This window comes from Cyanistes caeruleus, chromosome 1 (assembly GCF_971803275.1).
Source record: "Cyanistes caeruleus chromosome 1, bCyaCae1.hap1.1, whole genome shotgun sequence".
NCBI classification, from domain to species: Eukaryota; Metazoa; Chordata; class Aves; order Passeriformes; family Paridae; genus Cyanistes; species Cyanistes caeruleus.
The window spans coordinates 132,697,468-132,713,008 of NC_141701.1; the positions used below are offsets into that span (position 1 = coordinate 132,697,468).

General features: G+C 38.0%; 1 protein-coding gene across 1 annotated transcript in view; it reads left to right on the plus strand.

The window, feature by feature from the left end:
• LOC111924162 (macrophage mannose receptor 1-like) overlaps nucleotides 1-15,541 on the plus strand; it is a 32,028-nt gene extending 16,487 nt beyond the window's left edge. The window contains exons 19-30 of the mRNA XM_023920250.2: nucleotides 75-175; nucleotides 1,071-1,213; nucleotides 2,758-2,872; nucleotides 4,069-4,217; nucleotides 5,766-5,868; nucleotides 6,703-6,935; nucleotides 8,432-8,597; nucleotides 9,605-9,757; nucleotides 10,008-10,124; nucleotides 11,479-11,646; nucleotides 13,568-13,609; nucleotides 13,998-15,541. Coding sequence (XP_023776018.2) covers nucleotides 75-175; nucleotides 1,071-1,213; nucleotides 2,758-2,872; nucleotides 4,069-4,217; nucleotides 5,766-5,868; nucleotides 6,703-6,935; nucleotides 8,432-8,597; nucleotides 9,605-9,757; nucleotides 10,008-10,124; nucleotides 11,479-11,646; nucleotides 13,568-13,609; nucleotides 13,998-14,236 — 1,729 coding nt within the window. The 3' untranslated portion in view covers nucleotides 14,237-15,541. The remainder of the gene's footprint in view (nucleotides 1-74; nucleotides 176-1,070; nucleotides 1,214-2,757; nucleotides 2,873-4,068; nucleotides 4,218-5,765; nucleotides 5,869-6,702; nucleotides 6,936-8,431; nucleotides 8,598-9,604; nucleotides 9,758-10,007; nucleotides 10,125-11,478; nucleotides 11,647-13,567; nucleotides 13,610-13,997) is intronic.

The following is a 15,541-nucleotide window of genomic DNA, read 5'->3' on the forward strand; positions in this document are numbered from 1 at the left end:
CAAATGTATCCTTTGCAAGGAAATATTAAGTAATTCAGCTTAGAATTTTAATTCCCTCAAATTACTTCTTTCAGGTGGATGGATGGAACATCAGTGAACTACGTTGCCTGGGCTCCAAATGAACCCAATTTTGCAAATAATGATGAAAACTGTGTGGTCATGTATACCCATACAGGTGGGTGAAGTAGCTATATTTGATCTGCAGGATGTGCCTTAGGCCTGGGAGGGCTGTGTGGGTTATCACACTGAGCATGCTGCTGTTTCATACTGCTCAAAAAGCAAAGGAAAATAAAATCTAGTCTTTTCTTTATGTACTGGAAGCATCTGTGTTTATGCTAGCCAACAACTTAGTCTTTTTTTGGATCAGTAAATCTCTTCTACCATTAAACATTTCTAGTCTCAAATTCTATAGCTGAGGTGATCTTCCTAGGCTCTCTTAGAGGTGAAGGGAAACATATGGACACTTTTGGGGAGTAAATATTTTGCCCTGTTTTGGAAATCTTCTTTCAGATAAGAAGAGTCATTCAACTTCTTTGAATTAAAATGACAATATCTCTATTAAACATTAGGTGTGAAAAATTCTGCTGTAGGTAGTTACCTGTAACTGTCTGCAGCCAGTGGAATGTATGTAATTTTCCTATTCATCCCTGATCTGTAAAATGGGTATGATGATGTTAATGTTATCCTCTTAAATCACACTCCAATAGGAAAAAAAGATACCAGAAAACTCTAAGAGTGTGAGAAGCTCAGGTAGGAAAGTAACCAGGACCGTGTTCCTTATATAGACAGCAATTCCAGAGACTTTACAGATCTCAGAGATTTAAGTATTTGAACCAAAACTCCCCTTTGTCAATGCTATGGTTTTGCAATATTGAAATATCTCTGTTTCTAGACTAATTATTTATATTCTAAATTTTCCTGGAAACAAGAATATTTCAAACAAACAGACATACAATTACTGATTGTTCCTGGGGAAGAGCAATCCAAATGCTGTAACCAGTTTTACTTCCTACAATAGATTTTCTTATCTCTCAGTTTTGTTTTTTGTTTTAATTCTAATTTTCTTTCAGGTACATGGAATGATATCAACTGTGGCAGTGTCGAGCTATTCATCTGTGAAAGGCTTAACAATACTGTTCGTCCAACTGTTACTCCCACTTCTCCACCACCAAAGGGTGGCTGTATGGAAGACTGGCACCTCTTTGATAACAAGGTGAAGTATGAAATGTCAATACATTGTATTTGTGAAAGAGCAGAATAAAAAAAAAATCTTTGAATCAGTTTTTCAATTGAGCAGGGCTTTTAGCTATCACAAATTATGTTCTGTTTGTGTGTATTTAAAGACCTTAAAATTATAAATCCTAAAACAGTAATTGCAGCCTCTCTTGGGACCACAGCAACTATGAGGGAGATCTTGAGACATACAAGAACAGAGGTTCATCTTGCAACAACTCTACATGAGTGAATTTGCTCATCAATCTTTGGCAATAGAAAACACTGGCAAAAATATATGTTCTCATTTACTGTGCTGAGCTTATCTGGCTCTTGCATGTTGTCTGGACACTTTATCATCCCTTGCCTACTATGCAATGGCTCTTAAGCCACCAAGGCATCTTCCCTTGAGCAAATTTTTCAGGTTTTTTTCTATAACCAAAAAACTTAAGGAATTTAAATAATCTAGTTATAAGACTCACTGCACTTTATTATGTACAATTGCTCTTAGCCTTCTCAAAAGACAAAACTTCAGGATAAAAGACTGTATGCAATAAGAATCCATAGATTTTATAAATGAAGCTATAAAGGGTAAAAAGCAACAGTGTATACTACAATACCTGTAATTAGAATATACCTAGTAAGGTAGATAATTCTCATTAGCATTGTTTTGTCTGGCTCTGTCTATCTTCCCTTTGGTTGAGCAAAAATATTTCAGTTTGATAGAGGTCCTTTTTTGAGATCCACTGGCTGTTGTCTTCTATTTCATTCTCTCTCAGTCCTGAGGAAAAGTCACAAACTCAGTGTCTTTCATTTCATGTTACTCTCCCAAACTAATCTCTCTCTCTTCCTCATTTCCTGGGAGAGGAGCTTGAAAGGCTCTTCCCATGACTCTTCTCCAAGTGTTAATACACCATTTCTGATCACCTTTCATTCTCCTCAATTTTCCCACAAACTGACTGCTTAACTTTTCAGTTACATGCTTTAGGTTTCAGTTACATGCTTTGGATTGTTTGACTCTGACAAAGTTGTCTAATGATTTAAACCTCATAAGATCAAAGTACAAGAAATGACAAATTCATGGCTTTCTTTACAGTGTCAGAATCATTTTCTTTCTTGTGATTATCCTGTGAGAACCAAATCTGGTTTGACAAATAGAGCAACAGAAGATGAGATATTTTGCTCTAATAGCATATCTTACCCTTTTCTGTCATCTTCTTCAGCTTTTATATCATGATCACATCTCAGAATTTCAGAATCTTGGAATTGTGCTCAGAAGGCTTAATACAATGTCTGCTGAGATCAATAGACTGACATATTCCTTCTTTTAAATATATGCCAAAATATTGGGCTTTATACTAATTTTGTAGTACAGGTCTTCTCTGTCATTTAAACCTTAAGAAAAGCTAGAAAGTACTGTTAAATTAGTTAACCTCCCCTTTTACATTAAATATCCAGTTTATTTTGTTTTTTTAAAAAAGAGATGTTTTTGTCAGAAATTAAAACAGCATCTGGATTCAGATTTGGCACATTTCTCTTTTTCAGTGTTTTAAAGTCTTTGGCTTTAATGAAAATGATACATTGACATGGCATGCTGCACGAAACAACTGCATTGATCTTGGAGGAAATCTGGCTACTATATCAAAAAAGGAAGAGCAAGGTAAAAAGTACCAATGTCTTGACACTGATGACACACCATGTAATTCCTGATAAAAAGTTAAAAAATATGTTAGAGCTTCTGCCATATATGAAGTCATTTATTCCATATTAATACAAATTTATGCTGAATGAGAAATTTCACCTTTGGAAAAATGCTTGCATAGGCTTTAGTGTCTTGATTAACTATTAGAATCATAGTTTGGAGGTTAATATAGGATGTACTGCTGAAATAGTAACATTTTTATTAGAGGCTCATCATATAATTAAATGTCCATTTGATTAAACTAGCTGGTCCAACTAGCTGATCTAAGGTCACTTCCAACTTTGATCAATCTATGATTTTATGATTCTATGCCAAAATAGCACACAAAAGGAGTAATATCCAAACCCAAATCACTGGTCACCTAGCTGCTGGGCCAATGCTGTGGGTGTCAGTGAGGACACATCCTCAGGCAGCAGAAGGCTCCAGTACTGAGTCCCAGCTCCCCCCTGTTCCCCTTGTTCTGCTGGACTTCAGCACCAGCTGGTCTTGCTGTTCAGAATGTTGCAAATGTTTTAAGAGGCTTCGTGTTTGCTCAGGAGATGTGCTGCTTCAGGTCCTGAGGGATGCACATGGACAATCTCCTACCTCACTCCATCAGTGCTAGTGGTTTAAACTTCTTTTCTGTAGCAGAGGAAGGAGATTATTTTAGTGGAAAGTCAGTCTAGGCAGGAAGGAGAGCAGCATCTGGGATTCCACAAATTCATACATACTTGGTTCATACATACTTGGTTACTAAGTAAGGGGTTTTTTGTGATATACCTGTTTAGAAATGAAGTTATTAAGTCAGGTTAATGAAGAATTAACCAAAGTAGGAAAAGGAAGTTGGTGGACTCATTTTCTACATTCCAAGGCTTAGTGTACTCATGTTAATTTCTGTAATATATTAGAATATTTTCTGTGCTTCCTCAGATGATGAACAACATAGAAAAGTGTACAAATTCCTGTTTCGTTAAAAATTTGCCCATATTTAAATTTGTAAATGTTTTTTTTTCCCAATTTTAACTTCAGATGACTGATGTTAAACATCTATTAATATATATTAATTTTATTTTTGTCGTTTTTATAAAGAGCTTCCAGACTCTCTAAAGTCTGTGGCATTGCAGAAGAGTGTGTTCTCGTTCCTTCTTTATACAATTTTTATTTTTTCCCTGCAGCTTTCCTTATGTCCCTCTTAAAAAATTCTGCAACTGATGCTTGGATTGGACTGAATGACATAAATCAGGAGCACACATACTTATGGACAGATGGCAGTCCAGTAGACTATACAAATTGGGCAAAAGGTTCCCGAAGTTACTACAGTATGGTGAGCATCAATTTCTCTTTGTCACTTAAACATTACAACTTTGGTAGATGAACAAACTATATGTAGCTACTATTGTATTTCTGTCATTTCCTTTATGAAGATTATTAGTAGTCTCATTGCTTTTTAACAGCAGAGTAGCTGTGTGGGAGATATATCTACACACATTTTTTTTCAGCTTCTGTGTTTGTCGTGGTTCTGTATGAGTTCAGACAGAGGTTTGGAAGAATTATGCAAAACTCAGACAAGTGAGCAATTTCCCTCACTTTACTCATCAGGATATTTGAATTAACCATAGCATAAACTATATTTATATGTTTTTATGGTTTTTTTTATATATTATAAACTATAATTTTGGGATGCTGTTTGTGTTACTTAGATTTGATGAAAACATTCAGATAATTGCATGCAGTGACAGTTCTTGGCACTGAGCCTGTCAAGATAAATGCATTGAATGAAATACTTAAAAGAGGGAGTCTGGATCTTCCTTTCTAATTTTTATCTTCCCCTAATCTTCATTTTAAAAAACCCTTCCTCTATGCTTTGAAACTTCTGGCATCTCTATACCTTTTTGTGTGTAAAGTGTTATTCAGTAATTGTGAAGTGGCCAATGTAGAATACTTGCCAATAATATTATTCCTATACTCCTGTGCTAGCTCTACCAAGTCTCTCTCTTTTCGTAAAAGAATTACTTCACATTCAGTTAAAATGGAAAATAGTTCTTTGAGGTCCAGCTACCATCAGGCTAGAGCTGGGTTTTGGGATATCCAGACCTTCCCCATCTTACACATGTCTGTGCTTTCTGCAGAAGGCTGTGACCATTCCCCTCCAGAAATCATTTCACATACAACTTCTTTCTCTTGCAGACAAGACCTGGGCTAGTGCCAGAAGGGAGTTTGAGGTAGCATTAGGTTATACTGAGGTGAGGTAGGGACAGCTACAGCCTGCTCCTGCAGGAAGCCAAGCCACATTCTTCTCATGCTGTTGGAGGAAAGGCAGAAGGTAAAGGGTCCAAAGTGCATCAGAAAGGGTGTGGGGAGGTGTTCCCCACAAAAGGTTGTTTCTGACAAACTGCCTCTACATTACTGCACTCTGGTGACCACTTGGCTTCCTAATCCTGAAATGGGGCAGAAGGAGGGATTCAGCTCTCCAGATAAGCTTCAGTGCTGAGATTCCCCATAGCTTTGGGGAAAACAGCAGCAGAGCTGTGGGCCAGACCTAGCACACAGACCCAACACACCAACCCCCACACATGCACACACATACAGGGCCATGCACAGAGTTATGTACACCCACATCGTCCCAGACACATCCTCTGTGCTGTGCTTTGCAACTCCCTCTGTCATCCAAGGACAGACTTTCCTAGGGCTGAGCTGCAAAGGCTTATTGCCATATGATGTGCCTAACCATTGGTTGTGTGAATTCTATGACCTTCATGTTCTTCCTCTGTATGTGCCTGTATGTGATACATGAGCCTGTGTGCCCAGAAGAAGTAGGAATGTTTCCTTCCTATCCACATCTTTCCTCTTGTTAATCTCATTTGTCTTGTAGGATGACTGTGTCTACTTGATGAAGAACCCTATTGAACAGGCAGGGAAATGGAAAGATGAGGGATGTAAAGCAAGCAAAAGTTACATCTGCCAAAAAAATTCTGGTGAGTTTTCTTTCACTGCTTTCTAGTAGAACTGATTTATTGTGGTAATTTCAAACTTGTGCTAAAAAGTACTTTCCTGTAATTCTGCCCTAACCTAAATAAAATTAATGACAGTATCACATGCATTATGGACCATTTTAACAAGATGATCACAGATTTTATTTTTTTGGAGAAAAATCACTTAACTTTTTCTATTTTAAAGACTAGACCAGTAAATAACAAAAAACAAAAACAACTACAACAACAAAATCTATGTATCATCATATAATTTACTACTTTTGGCAATCAAAGGTGGTTGAATGCACTGCCTTTACATCTTCAAAAGTGGAATTTTTAATGTTATACTAAAAACACTGCAGCTTCTTTTTTTTTTTTTTAAACTGCCCAGCTTGATTTCCTTTAAATTCTTTCTCAGACAATTTCAGCCATGGCAGTTACATCTCTCTGCTTGCTCATGGTGCTTTTATCATACCCTGTTCCTTGTCAGAAGTACAACAAGTGCTCATACATAATGGGAAAATGGAAGGAATTGTTCCTTTTAATGCCCTACATTGGTACAATATGGTTTGGGTAGGTCTGGTGCTTACAAGGCATATTTTTGGAGATCATACAGATATTTATGATAAAAGATTGTTCTGACAGAATTAGAAAATTTTGTCAAAGTACCTGAAAATGTGGCTTTCATCACTGCAGGGATTTTTTTGATATATCTTAATTTGTTATTGCAATTTCTCTTACTTACATGACAAATCCAGTATACTAGAACTTGTCTCAGTGTTACAAGTCTGAACCAATATAAAGTTAGATTTTTGGTTGTTCTTTTGTTTGTTACAGATCCCAGATTACTGCACTCCCAACCCACAGTTCCAGAGTTTGGCTTTAACAATTATGGTGATGACCGCTATGAAATCATCAACTACAAAATGAGCTGGGAAAAAGCAGAGAAGAACTGCAGGGACCAGTCTGCAGAACTGGCCAGTGTCCTGGATCCTTATGCTGAATCTTTCTTGTGGCTACAAATATTAAAACATGGGGAGCCTGTATGGATTGGCCTTAACAGCAACATGGTGAGTTCACCAAATGCTTGTGACAGTCATACAAATACCTTAGATGAGCTGTTGGGCAGATCCACAGACGTATGGCAGGAACCCAAACCTTGCAGAGGTTCCTGACTTCCCTCCACTTGAGGGGATTATCACTTCTAAATGTTTATTCACAGTGTAAACAAGAACTGCCCCAGCCCACACTTCAAAGGATGTAACTGCAGCAAGAATGTAGCTGCAGCAATGAGTGGCTTCAGTGGTAAAAGTGGTGATAAAGTTCTCACTTCCTCCATGGTCTACCACATGCTCCTGTGGTGGAGCAGTGCTGTTCCTGAAGGCACACTGTGGAGCACACCAAAGGACAAAATAGATTAAAAATAGGTAAAATAAAAGGTTATTTCTTTGTGAGTAAGTTTTTGTTCCAATATACAGCCCAGCAGTACAAGAGCTCGTGCAGGGCAATAGTGGAAAGAGCAGGGCTCTGGCAATGGGGACTCCTTAGGCTTCTTTTTGTACCTAAAGCTGGTGCCTTTCTAAAACTGCCAACAAACCCAGCTAAGAGTGGAAAGGTCTGAAATGGGAACCATCAACAGAGACATGTAAAAAAGAACATGGATAAATAAAATGTAGCTGGATATTTTTGGAATTGAAGCTGGGGAAAATCAAGTGGACAGAGGTGGAGCAAGAGCTTTGTGGGACACAGGTGCTCAGGTGGGAGGAACTTGAGCTGCATCTCAGTGAGAGCACTGAGAAACTGGGATTAGACAGGAATCTGGAATGAAACATGGCCAAGGGTCTCAAAGCAGATAGGAGAGGAAATGGCACAAAGAACAGGATGGGAGCCTGCCTCCAAAGATCACAGGAGGAAGGATCTAGGCTGCACAGGATGGGGTGACAAAAGCCATGGATGTGACTATTGTCAGTCACTCTCTGCAAACACTGGTGATATCCATTGACAAAACACATGCTTAGCTCATCTCTGGTAGCTGGTCCATGCAAGACCCACAAACCCACCACAAGCACAGTCACCACAGGTGGCTGGGGCCTGTGGTTCAGCCCCAAGGAAAGCCTCATCAGTTTTTCTGTCTCCAGTGAAACCTCAGATTCTTCTCTTTGCTCTCTAAATACCTGGACAAGCTTATGTTAGAGGAATGCTGACAAAAGCTTTTCTGCAGTCTTTATTTGATCTGAGTGTCTATGTGGACTCATTTAATAAAACCTTCATCTGTATATTTACATTTTTTTACCTCAAGGCCCTTTGCCCATTTAAGGCATGAGACAAATGATGTGAATTGAATAACATAGGCTACATGCTAAACTAATCTCTGTAGGAGCACTGCCCTACCTGCTGTGGAGAGGGGGAGTGTGGACCAGTTTCATACATATTCATGACATAATCTTGTGCAAGAAACCACGATTCTCGATTTTTCCTAATTTTTGTGTGCATTCAAGTACAATCTTAATGATCTTCCAATTTAATTCTTCTATGTGACATAATCATAATTGTGATTTGCTTTTAGAGTGGAGGTCAGTACCTGTGGTCAGATAGAAGGAGGAGCAGGTATCTTAACTGGGCCAGTGGAGAACCAAATAAAAACAAAGCCTGTGTCTATTTAGATTTGGATGGTTTTTGGAAGACAGCATCTTGCAATGAAACATTTTTATCTCTCTGTAAGCAATCCAATGGTAAGTTCTAAGTAGGACAAATGTGATTTGGGAGGCTGGAATTTGAGTGAATGTCTTTATTTTAATTTAGTTTTCCCTCATATGCAAAGGTTGTGATAGACCTCAAGTGTGTGCCTTGAGATAAACTTCTACTTTTTTAAGGAATAGCTCTCAGATCCAGTCTGTCTTGTGTGATTTCCAGACATTTAATTTCACAGGCCAGTCAACACATGCACATCATAAAGATAGCTGCAATATTTCATGCCACATGCCATAGTGGCTTTTTGCATCCTTGTTTGTCAAGAGCTACAGAATCAGTCAACTTAACCCTAACTATAAATATATTAATGATACACTTTTACACTTAGAAGTATTGTTTGAAATATTGTGGGTCAAGAAACTTCTCTCAGTGTAGGAGCAAAATCAATTAATCTGTTTGTTGTTTCTGCTCAAATACTTTAGCACTCAAATATTGCATGCAATTTTCAAATGTGTTTCAAATTATACAAGAAATGTATAATTTCCACACCATAATCCACAGCAAATTTTATACTAATTTAAGCTCTTTTTCTATGTTCTAGCTTTAATCAGGTGATGCAATAGGCTATAAATTCTGCTTTTTTGTTGATTAGGATGTATGAAGTACAAGGGCAGGCACAGACAAATTCTCTGACTGACTTCTCTAGAAACTGGCTAGACATAAGGCACAGATTTGAGGTGTTGAGTTCCCTTATGTATCCCTCATTCCTCATTCCGTTTCACAAGTTTTAGGTAAAAATTGCCAGGTTGAAGACAAGTGCAGTTAGACTGGTGTAAGCCTCCCTTAGCAGACAGGAAAACCACCTCCAAACAGAATAGTTTATTACTAGTTTGCCAAGCTTAATTCAATACTCTATAATTAGTTAAGTCTACACCATATTCCTTTTTCTGGAATAAACATCATATTTGTAGGGCTGATGTGTGGTGCAGGAGCAAATATTTCACTTGGATTTTGAAATTCCACTGAAACCTGTTTGTCTTCTTAATAGAGTTAATCCCTAGTGAACCACCACAGCTTCCTGGGAAGTGTCCTGAACCAAAGCGTGGTAGATCTTGGATTCCCTTCCGTGGGCATTGTTACTATGTTCACACCACTTCTGAGGAAAGCTGGCCTGATGCTTCCATGATGTGTATTCAAATGGGTAAGTTCCCTTTTTTAATTAGGGTATTTTACAGGTTGCTTGTGTGTTTGTCTTCTTAATCCAGAACCAAATGATAATACCTAATGTGTGTATCAGTTATAAGCTACAGCTAACTGAAATTTATTATCAAGCATTTTTACTGTATGGAAATGCTGATCATGAAGCATGTAATGATTTTTTTACTGAGATAATTAATTTATACCGAAAAATCTCACTGAAATTGTATGTCATATTTAATTGATATTTTTAGGTGCCTCTCTGGTTTCCATAGAAGATCCAGCTGAAATGAATTTTCTCTTACTTTACTTGTCTCCACTTGCAAGCGACTTCAGAAAGTTTTGGATAGGATTATTCAAAAATATTGATGGTAATTATTTCACAATGCATACTGAGAAGAAAACAGATACTAAATAAACTGAGCAAATACTGAACACTACTAACATACTAAATAATAGTACAAATATGCTAAATATTTAATAAGTATCAGTGAAAAAATCCTAATAAATATTTAATCGCTTTTATGTAAAAATTTGTAAAACAAAAAAACTACCAAGGGTCTATGCTTTCTGTCTCTTTGTTGCAATCAGAGTATATTTATCTGTAAAAGGTTTTAGACTAGCAGTGCAGTAGTTGGCTAAAAAATTTTCTTATTGTCTTCTTTAACTCAAATTACTTTGACATTTAACACTGTAGTATTTTAAGCAAAAGGTTGTCTATTCATTAAATGTTGAGTTAAATGAAATTAAAATTTACTACTAGAAAACACAGGGCATAGCATGTCGTATGAGCTGCCTAGAAAAAATTTGTTAATCTAAATTTCATTGGTTTTTCCATAAATTTTTGGTGGAACCTTTAATTTTAATCCAAATATCTTCAATGTGATTGTTTTGTTATGTTTGTTTTTTTTTTTTTAAAGTGCTGTAATTACAAATTTGATGGCCTATTCTATATCATCATAATTTTGAATCCAGTTTTTCTTGGCAGACGTTGAGGGCAAACCTCCAGAGAGAGTCTAGACTGGCCTCCAACTTCTGCTCAAGTTTGTGTCTCTCACCACCAGCAATGGTGGGCCAGGCTCATCTGTTCTAGCTGAAAATGAGCACTACAAAAGGAGGGGCAGCTGCAGGGAGGGACAGAGGAAGTGGCACTGAGGCAGCTGGATTTGCTGCCACAGAAGCACACCCTGAGGGAGAGAAGATGGCTATTATTCCTGCTTGATGGGAGATGCTTGACTGTCAGCAGGAGATGAAATGATTAAAGAGAGAGCTAATTCAATCTGCAAAGATAATTAATTAATCCATCTCTAATAAAGTAGTTATTAGCTGATCTGGAATACACACATAAAGGAAATCTCCTGAGCGCTCTGTATGCTTGCACTGCTGTTACTGGCTTGTACAGGTGCTTTTCTTCAGGCTCCCAGGCACAATCCTGGGTGCAGGCTTCAGCTAAAGGTCCCTGAGTACTTCCTTACATCACTGACAGCTGTGAATGCTAATGAAGCTAATTAACTTTGAGAGCATTTGCATTTGGTACACTCCCACCTGAAAAGCTCTGGCTGTTAAAAGAGTGAGAAATAAGTGCTCTAGAGTTAGAAATAGGTGTTCTGTGATACCAATTTATTCAGCTAAGAACTCCCAGATCTGATCTGATACGTCACTGACTGGTAGACTAGAAGTTATTCTCCAACTCATTCACTCACTAGGTAACACATTTGATTTTAGGAGAATGGATTTGGATGGACAGAAGTGCAGTAGAATACGTCAACTGGGAGAAGGGAGAACCTACAGTACTTTTTGATGAACACTGTGTTGACATGGATGTCTCAAGTGGAACTTGGAGGACCTATTACTGCTCTGTTGACCAGAATTTTATTTGCAAAATCCCCAAAAGTAAGTTCTGAATTTCTGTGCATTGGATTATTTTAAAAGTAGTGGTTAATACACATCAGGCCAAATCTTTAGGCATTTGGTACACTTTATGCATTGATGCTGGTGCACATGCATCTGAATCAAAGCCAAGAGTAATTCCTGTTAAAAATGGTGAGAAATAATGTTGGAGAATAATCTGAATTACCATTCCCTCCCCTCAGTTTAAAAGCGTTGATTTCTGGGCATTTACTGGACAGTGGGGTAGGGAAGGACATATCTTCTGTTGAGAGTGCAGAGAACATTCATGAATAATATGGTTAGAGTGCAAGGAACAGTAAATGATGAACAGATTGTTCATCAATCAAATGATGAACTAGAGAGCGCTGAGAAGAAAGGCAGGTACTCTCCTGACAGGTAAGCTGAAGGGAAGCAGTACAAAGTCACTGAGCTCCTGCAGAGAGAAGGCAGGTGCTGCTGAGGGGAACAGTACCACCATGGTGAAATGTGCTGGGATCTGCTGGATGAGCATCAAGGGAGGGTGTGCAGTGGGGTCCAATTAATTTCTCTGCTGACAGGGGCAGTGTGAGACATGCTAGGACCACCAAACCTGGTATGGTTAATTTGTAATGGTTATTTGTGGACCTGTGGTGTTTTGGATGACAACTGATGAAAATCTGAGTGCCGCACGCTGGGGCAAGTCCTGCTTGTGTGCGCAGCAGTGCTGCATAAAACATGGAGGATGTAAATCTGCACACATGCAGCTGTCAGGGGTCACTGTATGTGCAGCACAAATCCTGCTGTGTCTGCACACATCAGCTGGGAGGCAGTTTGAAATAGCTCACATTTGCCACTGGCAAACAGATCCACCACACAACTGATGTAGCAGAGAAACAATTCTGCCGGTGGATCTTCACATGGCAGGTTGGCAGTGGGGTCATCCTTGAACTTTATAGAGCCCAGACAGTCGGTCCTGCAAGCAATTAACTGAATCATATTCCCCAAGCAATGGAGGGAGGAAAAGGAATTGGCCTACAAATACAGCTAAAATGCTAAGTACAGCTGTGCTTCCCATTTTTGGAAGTTTAAAATACGTAATTCTTTAGTATGAGGTGTTAAGCTTTACACTGTGGAAGAATAAAAACTTTGAACACAATCTACCTTACATATAAAGTGTTCAAAACAATGAATAGTGAGATAAAAGATAGTCCTGGGGTTTTCTTCTTTTACAAGTGTTTTTAACAAGTATATTTCATGGATTTGGCATCATTTGTTAAAACATATTTTCATATATATTTAATGTGCACATACTTTGTTCAGCTCTAGGGCCTCCAGCACAAGAAAAACTTAACAGGGTTATTTTTAAACTATTCAAAATAACCTACTTTTAAAAGTTGTTCAGAGGAGGACTTTGAGGATGGTCTGAGGGCTGGAGCATGTCCCATATAAGCACAGGCTGGGAGAGCTGGGATTGTTTAGTCTGGAGTAGAGAAGAGTCCAGGGAGTCCTTACATCTCTTTCCAGTTCCTAATGGGTGCACATAAGAGAGCTGGAGAGAGACTTCTTCCAAAGGCATGAAATGATAAGGGGCTTTAAAATAAAACTGAGTAAGTTTAGATTACATACTAGGAGGAAATCCTTTACCGTGAAAGTGGTGGGCAGCTGGAACAGGTGTTCCAAAGAAGATGAGGATACCCTGGAAATGTTCAAGGTCAGGTCAGATAAGAACTTGTAAGAAAATAGGTGTCTGGAAGGTGTCCCTGTCCAGAGCAGGGGAGCTGGAACTAAGATAATCTTTAGAGCTTTTTCCAACCCAAACCATCCTATGAGTCTGTGATTATTTAAAATTTGTTATTAACACGAAGTAAAAATTATGTATGCAGTATTTATTTCACTGAACTGTTGCTTTCAAGCTGTATAATATACATATTTTTTAATTTTGAAGTTGCTGAAGTTGAGCCAACCCATGATTCACCTGTCAATAATGGTAAGTTGGTTTCTTTTAGGCCAAATAAACAGAATTTTCAAGAGGTTTATAGGTAGTCATTATTTACAAGTGTAATTTCCACTTGAAACATTCATTTAAATACCCATGTATGTGTCATGATCATTTTAATTTAAATCTGTTTAAAATGAGAACATTTCTCTCAAACTGGATGTCTTCTTTTTTTCCCCTTACAAGTTGTATATAAAATATAATGCTCCTTAGAACAGATTAAACCAAATTTTTCATTGTTTATCTGGAGCATGCATCAATTTTAACTGCTATGATTGTTCACTTTTGTTTTAACTCAGTTGCTTACTTAAGGATATTTATGGTGTGCAACAGCAGTCTCTGGGCCTTTGTAGCAATTGTTCTCTTTTGTCTTCCACAGCATCAATACACAAAGCTGCTGCTTCATCATCAAGTGGTTTAGGTGGGATGATTTTTATACTGATCTTTCTTCTGCTAGCTGGCACTGGCCTCACATTGTATTGTTTCTATAAAAGAAGACTTGATCGACAAATGTTTACAGCTGGGTTTGACAATGCCATATACCGTGGTGACCTTGGAACTCATGAATCAAATTGTCTTGTGACCAATATTGAAGAAAATGAGCAGGAAACAATTTAATAGGCTGGGTAATCTTGGGCCTGAGTTTGAAAATAATTAAAGTGTTGGCATACAAGAATTCTTCAGGAAAGCAATTTTCTCCTATGGAAATTCTACTTAAAATGGGTGCTTCTTGCTTTCTCTACTAGCAGGAACAAGCAAACTTGTAAGGCAGATGCCAAGATCTTCTCAGAAAGTGGCACCTGGGAGTGCCTTTTAGTACCTGGGAGGGTTGTTGAGCTCTCACATGGACCTGGAGCTATTTTGTGTCAGCCAACACTCAGGCAGCTCCAGTCTCTGCACACATCCATCATCATTTTTAGGCACAAGAACCATGTTCACCATATTCAGTTGTGAGAATATGGTCCTTAGCATGTTCCAAAAAATATATCCAGACCTGTAGGTATCCTGAAAGTGTCCTGTTGATCTCCAGCACAGACTGGCAGAACTGCACAGGCTGGCAGGATGTCCAAGCTCACCTGGTGCAGATCCCAGGTCCTAGCTTCAGCCAAAGCAACCTGCTCCAATGCTGCGGGTCCACATCTTCTCTTTGTTGCTGAGGTACCACAGAAACTCCTTGTGTTGCCCATTATATCAGAATTAACATAATTTCCTCCCCCGTTTATGACTGATGAAAAGTGTAAATTGTATTTCTTCTGCTGAAGTTCTGTAACATGCATTGAAAGATCAGCTATGATGAGAAGTGGGAATGTATTGTGAATAGTAGTGGTTTGTCATTTAAACAGTCAAGTAGGGATCTCACAGGATGCTGCAAAAGGGCAAGAAGGAAAGGAATTATACTTAATTCACACCTGAATATTTACATAAAAAGTATTCTTGATGTCTCCAATGCCAGTGTAGATTTCATAAATTTTTAGGCCATTTTTTCAAAGCCTAATGAAACTTAACTTTGGAAAGTCTTTTCTAATTTCTAACCAAATTCTCCCAGTCCAAGTCTGTTTTAAACCTATGAGTCTCATTCTAGACTTCCATCATGATGGAGCTGATGGCATTGCATCTCATACTGGTCTATTGGTATAATCTCAGTCTTCACAAAGCCTAAAATAGGCTCACGTGCAGGTGTTTTTAATTTTCACTTTCCAGGTGTCTTTTATGCCAAATGCAAACAACCAAATGGCTCAAAGATCTTAGCACAGTGGATGTCTTTATTTAATTTGATACTTTTTGATATTTTAATCTTTTGACAGGTTTTTAATGTGTTTAAGTTAAAATATTTTGTTGTGTGTATGAATTACACATATGTAAATATGTTTTTATTCTGCATTGGTTCACTAAAAGGGAATTAAAAGGCTGATTCTAAGAAAA